General features: G+C 33.6%; 2 protein-coding genes across 4 annotated transcripts in view; one reads left to right on the top strand and one right to left on the bottom strand.

The window, feature by feature from the left end:
- Window positions 1-9,077, top strand: part of LOC111043276 — a 182,170-nt gene extending 173,093 nt beyond the window's left edge. The window contains exons 4-5 of one of the 3 annotated variants that reach the window (XM_039433175.1): window positions 3,309-3,677; window positions 7,496-9,077. In XM_039433175.1, the coding sequence (XP_039289109.1) occupies window positions 3,309-3,639 (331 nt within the window). In that variant the 3' untranslated portion in view covers window positions 3,640-3,677; window positions 7,496-9,077. The remainder of the gene's footprint in view (window positions 1-3,308; window positions 3,678-7,495) is intronic. The other 2 variants (XM_039433176.1, XM_039433177.1) reach the window with 2 other exon arrangements.
- A 101-nt stretch (window positions 9,078-9,178) lies between these two features.
- Window positions 9,179-13,789, bottom strand: part of LOC111061825 (ADP-ribose pyrophosphatase, mitochondrial) — a 7,007-nt gene continuing 2,396 nt past the window's right edge. Inside the window, exon 2 of the mRNA XM_039433182.1 lies at window positions 9,179-10,449. Within this exon, the coding sequence (XP_039289116.1) occupies window positions 9,565-10,449 (885 nt within the window). The 3' untranslated portion in view covers window positions 9,179-9,564. The remainder of the gene's footprint in view (window positions 10,450-13,789) is intronic.

The following is a 13,789-nucleotide window of genomic DNA, read 5'->3' as shown; positions in this document are numbered from 1 at the left end:
TAGAAACCTTGGACTTGATGGCAAAATACCACCTCTTTTTCCAATTTGATCCCTAGAATTAGGGATCCTAAATCGATGCTACCACTAGGTCTCCTTTTTCTTACAGAACAAATTATAATATAATGATATTCTAGAACCTCTCCAATCGTCATAATTGGAATGATTTAAATTTATAACCATACCGGTAGTTCAATATTCTTTATCTATTCATTAATACAATAAGTACATTATCAAAATGATAGGGAGAGAAAAAATAAGATAACCTTGTGCTATTTCCCTCACAAATTTAGATAGGGTTACACATAGTCCGAAATAGGTTGTCTTGTAGCTCTTCACTTCAATTGTAGTTCTTAATATGCCTATATATTATTTGCTCAAATGATTTTATTGTCCATTTCTGTTGAATGCTGTTATGCATAAGCTATTTGGGCTACTAAGATGTTGGGGGTTTCATTAAACAATATCGGGGCACCGAGCTTCGCTCGTTATTTATTTATAAACTATTGATAAAGAGTACACAATTCTTTAGAATGATTGGGGAAGGACTATCAGGCAAAGCCCAAAACTGTTTCTTCCCCGAATTTTGATTTATACACTATAATAGTCCAGAAAATAGCCTAGGTTGTGTTCCATACACTTGAATTCAGGTTAAATTTTCAGTCCAAACATTTAAAAACAAAAAGTTCTGATTTAGATTATTTACAAACAAAATTGAATAACACTCACTAATCACTTAGAATTATTGTGAAATAATGATTAACTTTGAATATTATGATATACCATCTCATGTCAACAAATCAGGTTATTTTGATCGAGTCAAGCAAAATTTCTAGATTTCTCGCGAGATACGGTAAGCTAATTGATTACACAGCTAATCTCTCACACAGGCATACGCATCTTCTGTTATCGTCAGACGACGAAATTATCATCTGTTTTTCCAAGGATGAATTATCCTTTTCATGTCCTTCAGCGAGTTTTCCCAGGGATGGGACCTAGTGCAATCGAATTTTCATATCATAAACCTACAATGTTCCAAATTTCGAGAAAATCGTTAGAGCCGTTTTCGAGATCCGTTGAACATAAATAACCATATATAAAAATAACCAGACTGAAATAAAAATAACCAGATATAAAAATAACCAGATGTAAAAAAATATAAACAGATATACAGAAATTGCTCGCTTAATAAAATAGGATATGCACTTGATTGGAACAAGTAGATATCGGGAAAAGATGTTAAATGCTTTTGTAGCACTAAAAAGATTTACAAATTTGAATTGAATTTTAGGAAATGAGTACCTATTGCATCTACTCAATATTATCTCAAAGAGCGATTTGTAACTTTAAAATGGAACCTACTTTTAGGCCTATTCGGAATAGATTTTTGTAACGTACGGTACATTTGGTTGCAAAATATTCTTTTCATGTTATCTCGATCTCATCGTAGGAAGAACGCTGAGCTGAATTCGGTTCAAATGATTCGTCGGGCGTGGATATGTCATAACCACAGCGAATCCTCCGGTTTTTCAATCAACAAGTGTCCCTCTCTAATCGAAAGTGAAATTATGTTGATAAATTAATTCAAAGCAGTTATATATGTTTGCTAAATCGACATAACTGTTCCAGTCGACATCACGTCACTTTCACGATGTCAGTCTCGGCATTTGATGGCTATTTATAATTAATGAATTCAGATTTTCAGAGAGACAAAAAACTGAACGGATTTTTTCTGGTGCTCGTTATTTGTTCGCTTGCTGGCACCGGAGAAACGCATCGTGTTTATAAAAAAGGCGGCACTGTTGACGAGCTGAACTAATTTCTCCATCAACCGGTAGTGACTGCCTCATTATTATGCAAAACTGCATAAGAAATTCCTGCTTTTGTTTGTTTATAAATAAAGAGACCGGAGAAAATGAGAGTATATACTAATGACTGATTATAATTTTTTGAGTGGGAATAATTTGTTTTGGAAACTTGAACTATCGATCCGACTATTGTGAGGTCGTAAGACTATAGATTCGCCTCCTTATGCTTTTTATCAAGTGAATTTCTCCATCATTATTTATAATGGATGATAAAACAATAATATAAACACAATTGCAAAACTAAGAACAGAGATAGAACTCTCCCTTTAATTAATAATGACCAGATTATCAGTAGGCTACGCAGTTCCAGTTTCAGATTATTCCAATGAAATTTTAAGATTTATGAGTTGAAAACTTTAGATCGTATTTCAAATATTCAAAATATGCTATTTTATTTATCAATATATCAAATTATCTGAGAAATAAGATAAGAATTATAATGATATTAAGAAAATATATATTAGAATAATTTTCAATCAAGTATTTAGATATGACTACTTGAATGTATAAATTATAGAGAATCACAAATAATACCCTCATTATTATTTTATATCAAACACAATTCGTTTTTGCGATAATCCTATACTTAAACGAGCAATTTCTGTTTATATGTTTAGATGTTTATATAACTGTATTTGACCGGATCTCGAAAACGGCTCTATCGATTCTCACGAAATTTGAAACAAAGTAGGTTTATGATATGAAAATTCGATTGCACTAGGTCTCAACCCTGGGATAACTCTCTGAAGTACATTAAAATGATAAATACGTCCTTGGAAAAACAGCTGGAAATTTTGTCGTCTTTCGATACCGTAATGGAAGTGAGTAAACGAGTGCATGTGTGGGATCATTCAGCTGATCTCACGAAAAGAAAAATTCAGAAAGAAAAACTTATTTTCGTTTATTTCCCTTTTTTTAGAAAACATGTTTACTTCAGAAAGTCCAAAATAGTAACTGAATGCTGTTAGTGTAGAATAGTACATAGTATATTAACAAATATTGTGGCAAACATATAGTATAAGCTTATCATTCTAAATCGAATTCATAGTATATCTATTTGTAATTGATGATGTGTTTGTTTTTTGAAGTGTGAATAAATTGTTATTTTGATGAGTGATAGTGGCTTAAAACTTGAAACATCGATGTTTTTAAACATTGATGTATCGATACCCATCCCTACTTAAAACCTAGATTTGATTTGGACTGTAGTATACATTTGAAAAGGGGCAGTTTTGGGCATAAGCCTGATGTGCCTCCTCATATAACTGTAAAAATAATTGTACGACTGAGAAAATGAATAAATAAATATAAACTATAAAATTAATCTTTCCTTACAAATTTTCTATGCTTTTACACTCCAGAGCGAAGCTCGGTCCTCCGATATTAATGCTATTATCAAGTGTACTTTCAAAATCGATATTACAATGATCATATTATTACTAGTAGTTGCAGTGACTACCAACGCCTGATGCCGCCCCCCTCTCTATCCAGTCGGTACTCGACGTCCGAGCGGGTGACCAGTACGAGGGGCAGCACCTCTACGGGGGCAGGCAGTGTGACCACGTCGACAACCGCCTCCACCACCGACGACCCCGGCGAGGTGGGCCCAGGAGGGAGGGGTGGCGCGGAGGAGGCCGACGACCTTGAGATGATGGGGTTTGGTGAGGCGGCTGCGACGCATGAGTCGGTTGCAGCAGAACGGTGGACGGGGGCGGGGCTTCGGATTGAGCACCTTTGGACATCTCAAGATCGACTACTCGTGCAACTGGTCTAGTCTGGATCGGTACATCGGCAACAGTTGATACAGGAACGGTGAGCATCGAAATATTGAATACGAGTATATATAAAAAACACATCACTTATATGGGCTACTTTTGTACAAATTAATAAAAACAATATGAAAACTTTTGGTACCCTTTATTATCAAAAGCTTTAAAATATTTCAACGACTAGTTTCGACCATAACTTGGGTCATTTTGAAGTTGAAATGTGGAAAATAAATAAACAAGTTGATACTTTATAACAGGGCTCTCCAACCTACGGCCCTCGGGCCACATCCGGCCCGCGGTTAGATTTTGTCCGGCCCGCCGAGAGTTACTGCTACAGATTTTTTAAAATATATATCAATACACATTTTTGCCAACAACTGTGAGTTCAGTACTCTTCTCTTACTAGCCACTCCATTTCTTAATAAGTGTAAAATAAGCTGTAAACAAGCAGCGATCAACCATTGCGAGATACAGTATTAGCAGATGGTCTGCACGGACTGTACATGTCTCTCCCAGAAAAATACTCTAAAAATATAAAAACCATGCTCAAGCTATGTTTTCTCTTTTTGGATCTACCTACAAGTGTGAGTAGACATTTTCAAAAATGAAGTTTTTTGAATCCAAATACAGATCTTCCTTGTCAAATGAACATTTTAAAACAATTTTAATGATCGGAACCACAAAGTTTGATCCTAAATGGGCGGACATTCTCAGTGGAAAAGAAATGCAATCTTCTCACTAAAAATAAGTATTCTCTTTTAGCTTGGTAACTTTCTGTAAGTTCGTGTATTGTCAAGTTGTCTTATTACTATTAAAAAGTTATTACCGTATCATTTTGTTTAACGTGCTAAATTCATGCATTGTAAAGTTTTCTTATGACCTTTTTACACTCAAAAAATTGGACTTTGTATTGAAATTAAATGAATTGGTTTGTTTCTTCCTGTGTTTTAATTAAACCTACTTGAAACTCCTCATATTATTAAAATGGAAATATAATTATTTTATACCCCCCAAATCCCCCGTCACATGTGTCCCCACAAGTCAAATTCCACGTACATCCTTGTTATCGGCCCTCTAAGCCTCCCAAGAATTAACAATGTGGCCCTTGGATAAAAAAGGTTGGAGACCCCTGCTTTATAATATGAACATATGCTTATTTTCATATGATTAATTTATTTCTTATCCATTATTGAAAATAAATAAACAAGTTGATACTATATAATATGAACACAATGCTTATTTTCATATGATTGATTTATTTCTTAAGCTCTTGAGTATATCAAGTTTTGAACCCAAGTGAAAAAATGAACCAACAGCAACAATCCATTATTTTGGCTATTATGAATAGCCTGATTGAAGGACAAACTTTTAAAGTTTTTTATCTATGTTGTTGTTGATCCAACCCCCTATCAGACGTAAATGAAATTGTTTGACAAAATCACACACATGAAACATCTATTAGTGGACAAGAATATATTTTCTTCTTTGCTGAAGGTGATGCAGCTACTGGCTTGGATTATAAGAGGGGAGTGGATCTGTAGATTAAAGCATTAAAACCTTTGAACAATAATTGTCTACATACAATAATTGTCCAAAGATAACTGTCTCGCCAATTGGCGATGTGTAAACTAGCCTTTAACTGTGCACACCACTTCGAATTGCATGACAGCGACGGAATCAGTGAAATATTCAGCTGTGGTTAAATGGATGAAATTGTCGCCGTCATGCGATTCGCAATGATGTGCGAAAAACTTGAAAATAGTAGACAGTTTTCCAATGTTGTCACCATAAAAACTGATGATTATAAATTCGCAATAGATACTGTTGTTGGTGAGATATAGTGATATTTATCCATAATGAAAACACTGGGATTTTGTCAAAAATATCACTTGTATTAAATATAAATAAGTGCTTTATTGTAGTTCTGACACTGTGTTACTAGTAAATATTTGAAAAAACACTTACTTTTGTTGGAGTATTGAGGAATGCATTTCACTCCTGATGGCTTCAGGAGTAACAAGTAACACAGTGTCTGAACTACAATAAAGCACTTATTTATATTTAATACAAGTGATATTTTTGACAAAATCCCAGTGTTTTCATTAATTCTCAATATTTGATAGGTACCTACTAAATTAAAAAGAAGAGATTCCTAGCTATCAACTCAGTTCAAATTAGAATCCAATTATCATTAGTATATGAACTTTCTAATAAATACAAGAGCCGGGGAACTAACTGAGAAATTTATTTCAATTCAAACAACAGAGGAAATTCTCATAGTTTCTAGTACTGCCAGTCCATTTCAATTAGGTTGAAAATTGAAATGCTATCCTTAACCCTAATTCTCTCAACCCAGTTCTCACTAATCAGACTCAGCAGAATGCAATAATAAGAGTCCAAGTTGTAGAAATTAGCTTATTATATCAGCAGTAGTAATTATAAGGATTCACAACAGTGGATTGTAATGATTATAATTATAACCAAAGGTGATACTACTCCTGTTCTGTAGTCGACTCTGTGAAGAACTATTGTTGGAGCTAATGAGCTGATTTCCTTTCTCTTTCCTTTTTTCATTGTCGAAATTTGGTTTGTTGTCGGTTCGAAAAAATCTCAAATGAAAAGAATCTGTGTCATTCACAAATACGTCTTCAAATAGGTAATGGGCCTATCTTTTTAGCTTGAAGTTATATTTTTGTTGGCCTATAAATAAACATATAAAAAACAATTGAATAAAAACACACATATTTTGTCAAATTCTACACAGTTTTATTCGGTACACGACCATGGTTTCGTGACCACACCGGTCACATTTTCAAGTTGACTAAAGCTAAAAACTTTACTAAACTAAAACTTTTTAGCTCTAGTCAACTTGAAAATGTGACCGGTGTGGTCACGAAACCATGGTCGTGTACCGAATAAAACTGTGTAGAATTTGACAGCATATGCGTGTTTTTATTTAATTATGGAACGGTTCTACAATATTGACAATGACTCAGTCGAATTTTTTTATAAAAAAACATTTTTGACAGTTTGAGTAAACCCTAAATGATTGCGAAATCAATGCAACAACGTAACTGATGATTTTCCTGTAATTATTATGAATCACCATACATTTATTTTTCAATTTATATTCAGGATAGCTTATTGTATTTCCACTCCAATTTGAATTAAATATAATATGAATGTCTCTTCTCTGTGTTTACAGGATTCATATTTCTTCCTTTTCTAATTTATATGGGTTATGGATAGAATCATTTAAAATAAGTAGATGACCCAAATTGTGAACTAATAATTTTTTTTAAAGTTGTCTTATAATCGAGAAGATTTATTTGATCAGAAAAAAATCCATTATTTCCCCCCTAAAACTGGATGCATAGTAGACCAATAGGCCTAAATGTATATAAGAGTGAAAATAAAATATTATTAAATGTATTGAATAAAAATAATCTAGAATGATGACAAATATTTTATTATCATGATTACTTGCTTCATAAAAAAATGTGTTACTTTCAAGTTCCAATAAATAGGGTACCTTTTTATGTCGTCAATGATATTAGGCTACATAATTATTTGTACAAAGTTACTAGTTATAACATTCTATCAGGAGGAGAAAAATGTACATAAGACTTCCCAGCCATAAATACAAAATTTTCCAAAAATTTTAACGAAAAATGAGGTTGTAAATATATTTCAGGATCAAAATAGTAATGTACTGTATTTTGATGTGTGATCTTATTATCGAGATTTTGAAGTCAACCATAATAATAACAGATCTTCTTTTGCCAGGAAAAGCAGAATGTAATTATGATTTTCACCTCATAATAATTTACTTTTTCTACATTTTTTGCTTTTTGTTTTCAGAATGCTCCATTGAGATTGATTAACCAATCAGGAGTGCTGTATCAACTGAGAGAGTTCAACCAAATAACAAACCTCTTGAGCTTTATACAGAGTTTGTATTAGTTTCCAAGGAGAACGGCAAAGGATAAGATGTTATTTGTACCAATTTGAATGTTTATCATGATGAACCTTCAGTATAGTAGCAAATTGAGTCCAAAGTTTCAGATCAAACCTGTATTTGTAAAGAATTCAAACTAATGTTACCCTTTGGCTTGTGACAATATTATTGGAGTGATCTATAACATTTAAACAATTGATTACTGGGTTTATTGAATTTATGTAGAAATTCAGTATTAGCATAGAGAAACAATAGCGTAAGTAGATATATCCCATGGTATAGGGCGTTTATGTCGCAACTGTTACTATCTCAAGCCGATTACTGTTTACTGTTTTGACCGGGTAAGAGTGTATGAACGGCACAATATGAGAGACTACCAGCGTCATAATACATGTACTATCAGCTTGAAATAACAGTAAAAGTTGCGACATAAACGCCCTATACCATGGGATATCTACTTATGCTATTGTTTCTCTATGGTATTAGCTTATTCATTTAATAATAAGTTACGGTATATAATAGATCTGATTCAAAATCATCTTTAAACAGAAAGCTATGAGCTTCGATTTCTGAATCAGAATTATGTGGAATTACCCATTTAAATTTTTCTAAAATTTAATGACAAAAATTTCCGACTTGGGCCTTGATTTATAGAAATGTTGACTTTGAATATTATCACTCTTCAATTTATTATTTTAATTATATATATTTAGGCTATGAATACACTTTTTTATTCTGTGAATATCATGAAAACTCATCCTAGCCTTATGTCTAGCATAATATTTTTAATTTAAACTAATTGTAAATAATTATTATATTTTGATTAATCACAAGGATTTTAATCATTCCTCACTCCTATTGAATGCAAAGTTTTCTCATAAAAGTAATAACACAATTCGATAATTATTCATTATTATAAGCTGTTAAAGTGAAATTGTATTTTCATCAAGCATTTGTGCTGATATCAAACTGCAAATTTAAATTATACACGTAATATATTATATATTCTCATACAGGCTATAGTTTCTCAACTTTAGTTGAGAATTGGAAGAAGACAATTGAAGAAGGGAACATCCATAAATTAAGACAAGATTTTTTTGGTGTTTCTCCCATCAGTGTTACGCCCTATTATAAAGGATAAATTGGATATAATTCCAACAGGATTGTGGGGAGGTTTGGTTGTGTCTGCGATACGTTGAATTTTACATTACGTATTCTAGGAATGCTTCCGTTTCCGTTGAGTTTATGAATGAAACGTTCTCGAGATAGGAATAATAACTATATGCTTACTTTGCAACATGCACTTTATAGTACATTCTTTATTATTAATTTGCATGCTATTTGAAATAATTGAGAGTGACAACATACGAACCTTGTGCTATATACCAATCCCACTCTCCCGACTTCACAACTAACTGAAATTGAACAAAATAGATTCAACAATGTTGATAGGAACAGTGATGCATTTCAAGATATAATACTTGGTCATCATGACATGGATAATGTCGAAAATAGTTCAACATAAAAAACATAACATGATTGTCTGTTTCTTTGAGCGGTAGATTACGATAATAGTCACAGAACGGTATTAAAATTGAATTTATTGACAGAAATTGCAAATACATTTTTCTACAATATAATTACAAGAGTATACAATACAAATAGACATTGATTGCAACTTGAGTATAACAATATTATTTATGTAATATTTGGCACTGCCAACATAAGAAAACCTTGTGTGTTGGCAAATTATTTTAAAACAGAAACGTTTATAATTATATTTGAACTTAAAGTAGCCTTCAATACAAGCACAAAATCAGTCATCTACGAATGCAAAACTTGGATGATATTCATCTGTAAATGAAAGTAATAAACAATAAATTATCTTTAAAACATCTGTATTTATTATTGATTAGCATTATTATTTCAGTTCATGTAAAATATGATCAACATTCAATTCCAATCAGCTCATTCACCAATGAGCATTTAAAGTATCAGCCACCTCCTTGATAAAAGTCTTATGACTTGCATACAGAACTAGTTCATTAGAAATATCCTTCCACATGACTTTCCCAGCATCATCACCAGCAGAAAGCTTAATTCTATCCAAAATTTGATCGGTGTCATGAAACAGAACAGCTGTTGTGCAGATCCAAGCGTTATCTGTGTTCCTTCTATCATCGACGTAACCAGAGTAAATGGGTTTTCCATTGGAAAATAGTTTGTCAAGTTGTTTAACGATCTCTTCTTTCTCGGTTTCTTGTCCTGTGAAACTATCCAACGCTTCCTCTACAAATTCTCGACGTAATGTTTGTCCAGGTTGTTCTCCAGGATCTACAAAGCCTCCAGGAATCGCCCATTCTCCACAGTCACGCCTCTGAATTGAAACAAACTGTAGATATGGTTTTCCAGATCCTTTGTCCAAAACTTGTTCACCATTTTCTAGCTTTTTCCAGCGGGTAACGATGGGATCAGCAGCATGGTTGGGACCCCAGGCACCTAGAAGACCTCTCCCTCTCAACCCTGTGCGACCTACTGGATTAATGGGATACCCTTCAACTATATGATACTTATACCCCACTACACTATTGTCACTTGTGTCATTTTCGGGAACTTTCACTTGAAAGCCAGCCTCGCCTATTTCTGGTTCAGCCCACTGTTTGCCCAGAACCCCTGGTGACGTGAAGTACGGTGGATGGTAGTTACTCCATTCCACTGACCATGGCACCTTTTCGTCTGGTACTGGAAGTCGATCGACTTTTTTGGAAGAGTCTGGGTAGTTATTGTTGCGGCACTTATGATGAATTTTCATGCTGTACGAATTTGTTTTGTTTTTGGAAGTGAAGGATGCTGCTTTCTGTAACAAAACAGATCGAATCATTCAATAAATTTCATTTGCTACCTTATGTGAAATTATTCATGTTTAGCCGAATAAAATTATATGAATTCATCCAAATATATTGGGAATAGTATGATGGAAGTTATGGTCAATAGAACAAAAATTTACACCATTCTCTGGGCATTCGAGACTTTGAAAGTTCAGTCCGAAAAGCATCGCACTAAAGCCGGTTAAATTTTAACCGTGGAATTAGTCCACGAGAACCAATCAGAGAAGCCGTCTTTTCAAAAACGTCTTCTCTGATTGGCTTTCGTGAGATTAATCACGATTAAAATTTAACCGGCTTTTTGTGCAACCGGGCCTTAAGACGATAAGACTAAAAATCTGGTGTGGCTCACCATAAACTTTCCTTGCCGTTATGAAAATTGATCAACTGACGCTAGTGTTTACGCGCATCTCAAATCTACTATTCTAAGATCTACTGAGCCAGCTGGTGACAGGACACACGAAGTCTGCTATCTCTTCATAGTGAATAATTTAATAGAATCAACAGTTGTCAAAGTTAGCAATTGAATAATCTTATTTTCTCGAATTTTGAGCATATTTTCAATTTTAGGTGAAAAAGTTACTGAACATTAATTGTAGAGATTTTTATGCTCAATCTTTTCCACTTGATTTTTTTTGTTTGAATTGTATATGAAGCCTGATAATTCAAAATCTAAAATCAAACTTTGCATAGATGGGGCGGTGCTCCTGACATTTTTACAGATATGGGACTAGTGGCAGTTGATAGAGCTTATCAATGTCTTTTCTAGGTATGAATTTGATCAAAATCGTTGGAGCCGTTTTCGAGAAAATCGCCAAAACCCTGTTTTTGACAACATTCTAGCCATTTTAGCCGCCATCTGAAATTGCATCTGATCGAAATTGTTCGTGTCGGATCCTTAAAGTGTAAGGACTTTAAGTTCCAAATTTCAAGTTACTTCGTTAATTGGGATATGAGATATCGTGTACACAGACGCACATACACTCATACGTAACACACACACACACAGACCAATACCCAAAAACCACTTTTTTGGACTCAGGGGACCTTGAAACGTATAGAAATTAAGAAATTGGGGCACCTTAATTTTTTTTCGGAAAGCAATACTTTCCTTACCTATGGTAAAAGGGCAAGGAAAGTAGAAATGGAACATAACTTATCTTGAGGTTTTAGGAGTTTTGTAAAAAGTTTGAACCAAATGCATATTTAATCAATTCAAATAAATGTAGTTAATTTACAAGGTAGAGTGAAGTAGCTATCATAAAATAAGTTAAGTTATCTAAACTCTGTACATAGGTATTGCATGAAAAATTTAGTTTGAACTTTGAAATTTTTCCCGCACAAAGTGAAGAAACAGAACCGACGATACTGTACCAATAGTAAAGTAGCTATCATAAAATAAGTCAAGTTATCTAAACTCTGTACATATTGCATGAAAAATTTAGTTTGAACTTTGAAATTTTTCCCGCACAAAGTGAAGAAACAGAACCGATACTGTATGGCCAGTTTCACACGGCAGAGACCTCGCTCCTGGAATATCATATTACTGAAGATCATATTTCATATTTTGCAGCTCTCCTGTACTTTCACATGGGGATCTTACGAATAAGCCGACAGATCTAACAACTACGCCGCCGTTTGCTCAAAGTTATGACTCATCACTTTTTCTCAAAGTCTAACTTCCTTAAAAATATAGATAGAAGATTTCTGATTTCGGATTTGGATTCAGCGACCCCAAATTCTTTAAAGCGTAAGTCCCATTTTCAAAAATACCTGAAAACAAGGGAGTTATAGCTGTTTTTAATATAGCTTTCCATTATCATATGATTATATAGTACGTACTAAGATAAATAATACTCCTGCCTCACAAAGGGACAGGCAAAGGTTTTAAGAAGTTTTTGAACACCTGAGAAGTTCATGCATAAACATTTTTAATTTTTAAAAGTTCTAGTTTTCCAAAAAAATATTGAACTATGAAAAGATGAATCCAAATATGAAATCATAAATCATCTCCACTCATCACCCAATAAAATAGGAGGAAAAGGAATGTTGTACAGTAAAATTCACTGAATTTCAATTGTCATTCAACAATCCAATTTAACAGGTTCAAATCGTTGAATATCACTTTAAATTCCCAGCAATTATTGACTATTTCTTTTTACAATCAGAAAAATCTATTATGAACATACAGAATAAACATTGTGCTGATCTGAATCGATCTATGGTAATAATAGGAATTGAAAGAATAGAAAATGTCATGGAATTCCAAGTAGTGATGTCTGTGTATTAGAACTGCTGAGTTGATAATGCATAGTGAAAAAAAGTCATGAATAGCTCAGACCAGCCTGGCCTATGATGAACCGGTATAAACAATTCATAGAATTCTTAGAATTCATAGGAACGGTAAAAAAATCAATTTTACGAAAATCTATGTACATGTAACTGGATTTAGAAGATCAATACGATAATGTTCTCTATCACAATTTAATCATAGAAATGTTTAAGTGAAAACGTTGGGCGCAAACCTTCTGCCATGAGGAGACAAATAAATTTATGAAAAGCTTGATAGCTTGAATTCTCCAGTGATCTGATATTTGTTACACGTTTTTATTCTAAGACATAATATGTCTTAGACTAATTTTTAATGTTTCTTCAATCGGCAGGAAAACTTTGGTTTTTCAAAGTTATCTTACTCCCGTATTTTGGGGTATTTTCAGAAATCAAGATAAATAACCTACCAAATTCCCTACACGAATACAGTGTAAGTTGTATTATAATAGCTACAGTACTTACGTACTGTATAGTACAGTACCTGTTCGTTTTTACCGTATAATTATATGATAATAGAAAGCTTTATTAAAAACAGCCATAACTTCCTTGTTTTCGGATATTTTCGAAAACGGGACTTACGCTTTAAAGAATTTGGGGTCGCTGAATCCAAATCCGAAATCAGAAATCTTCTATCTATATTTTTAAGGAAGTTAGACTTTGAGAAAAAGTGATGAGTCATCCTTTGAGCGAACGTCGGCGCGTAGTTGTTAGATCTTGCCTCTGCTTGCCTCGAGGGGAAAAGACGTGACAAAACGAGGTTCCTGGATAGGAGTCACCATGTGAAAGACACGATTTGACTCAATGTACTTCGACAAAAAAACGAGAACACTGTTCAGTGTTCAAGTTGCACGTCTCCTATCGTGTGAAAGAGGCCGTACTTTCACATGGGGATCTTACGAATAAGCCGACAGATCTAACAACTACGCCACCGTTTGCTCAAAGTTATGACTCATCACTTTTTCTCAAAGTCTAACTTCCTTA

This window comes from Nilaparvata lugens, chromosome 7 (assembly GCF_014356525.2).
Source record: "Nilaparvata lugens isolate BPH chromosome 7, ASM1435652v1, whole genome shotgun sequence".
In the NCBI taxonomy this organism is placed as follows: domain Eukaryota; kingdom Metazoa; phylum Arthropoda; class Insecta; order Hemiptera; family Delphacidae; genus Nilaparvata; species Nilaparvata lugens.
Note: the sequence above shows the minus strand (reverse complement) of the source record. Positions and strands in the feature narration are given on the sequence as shown.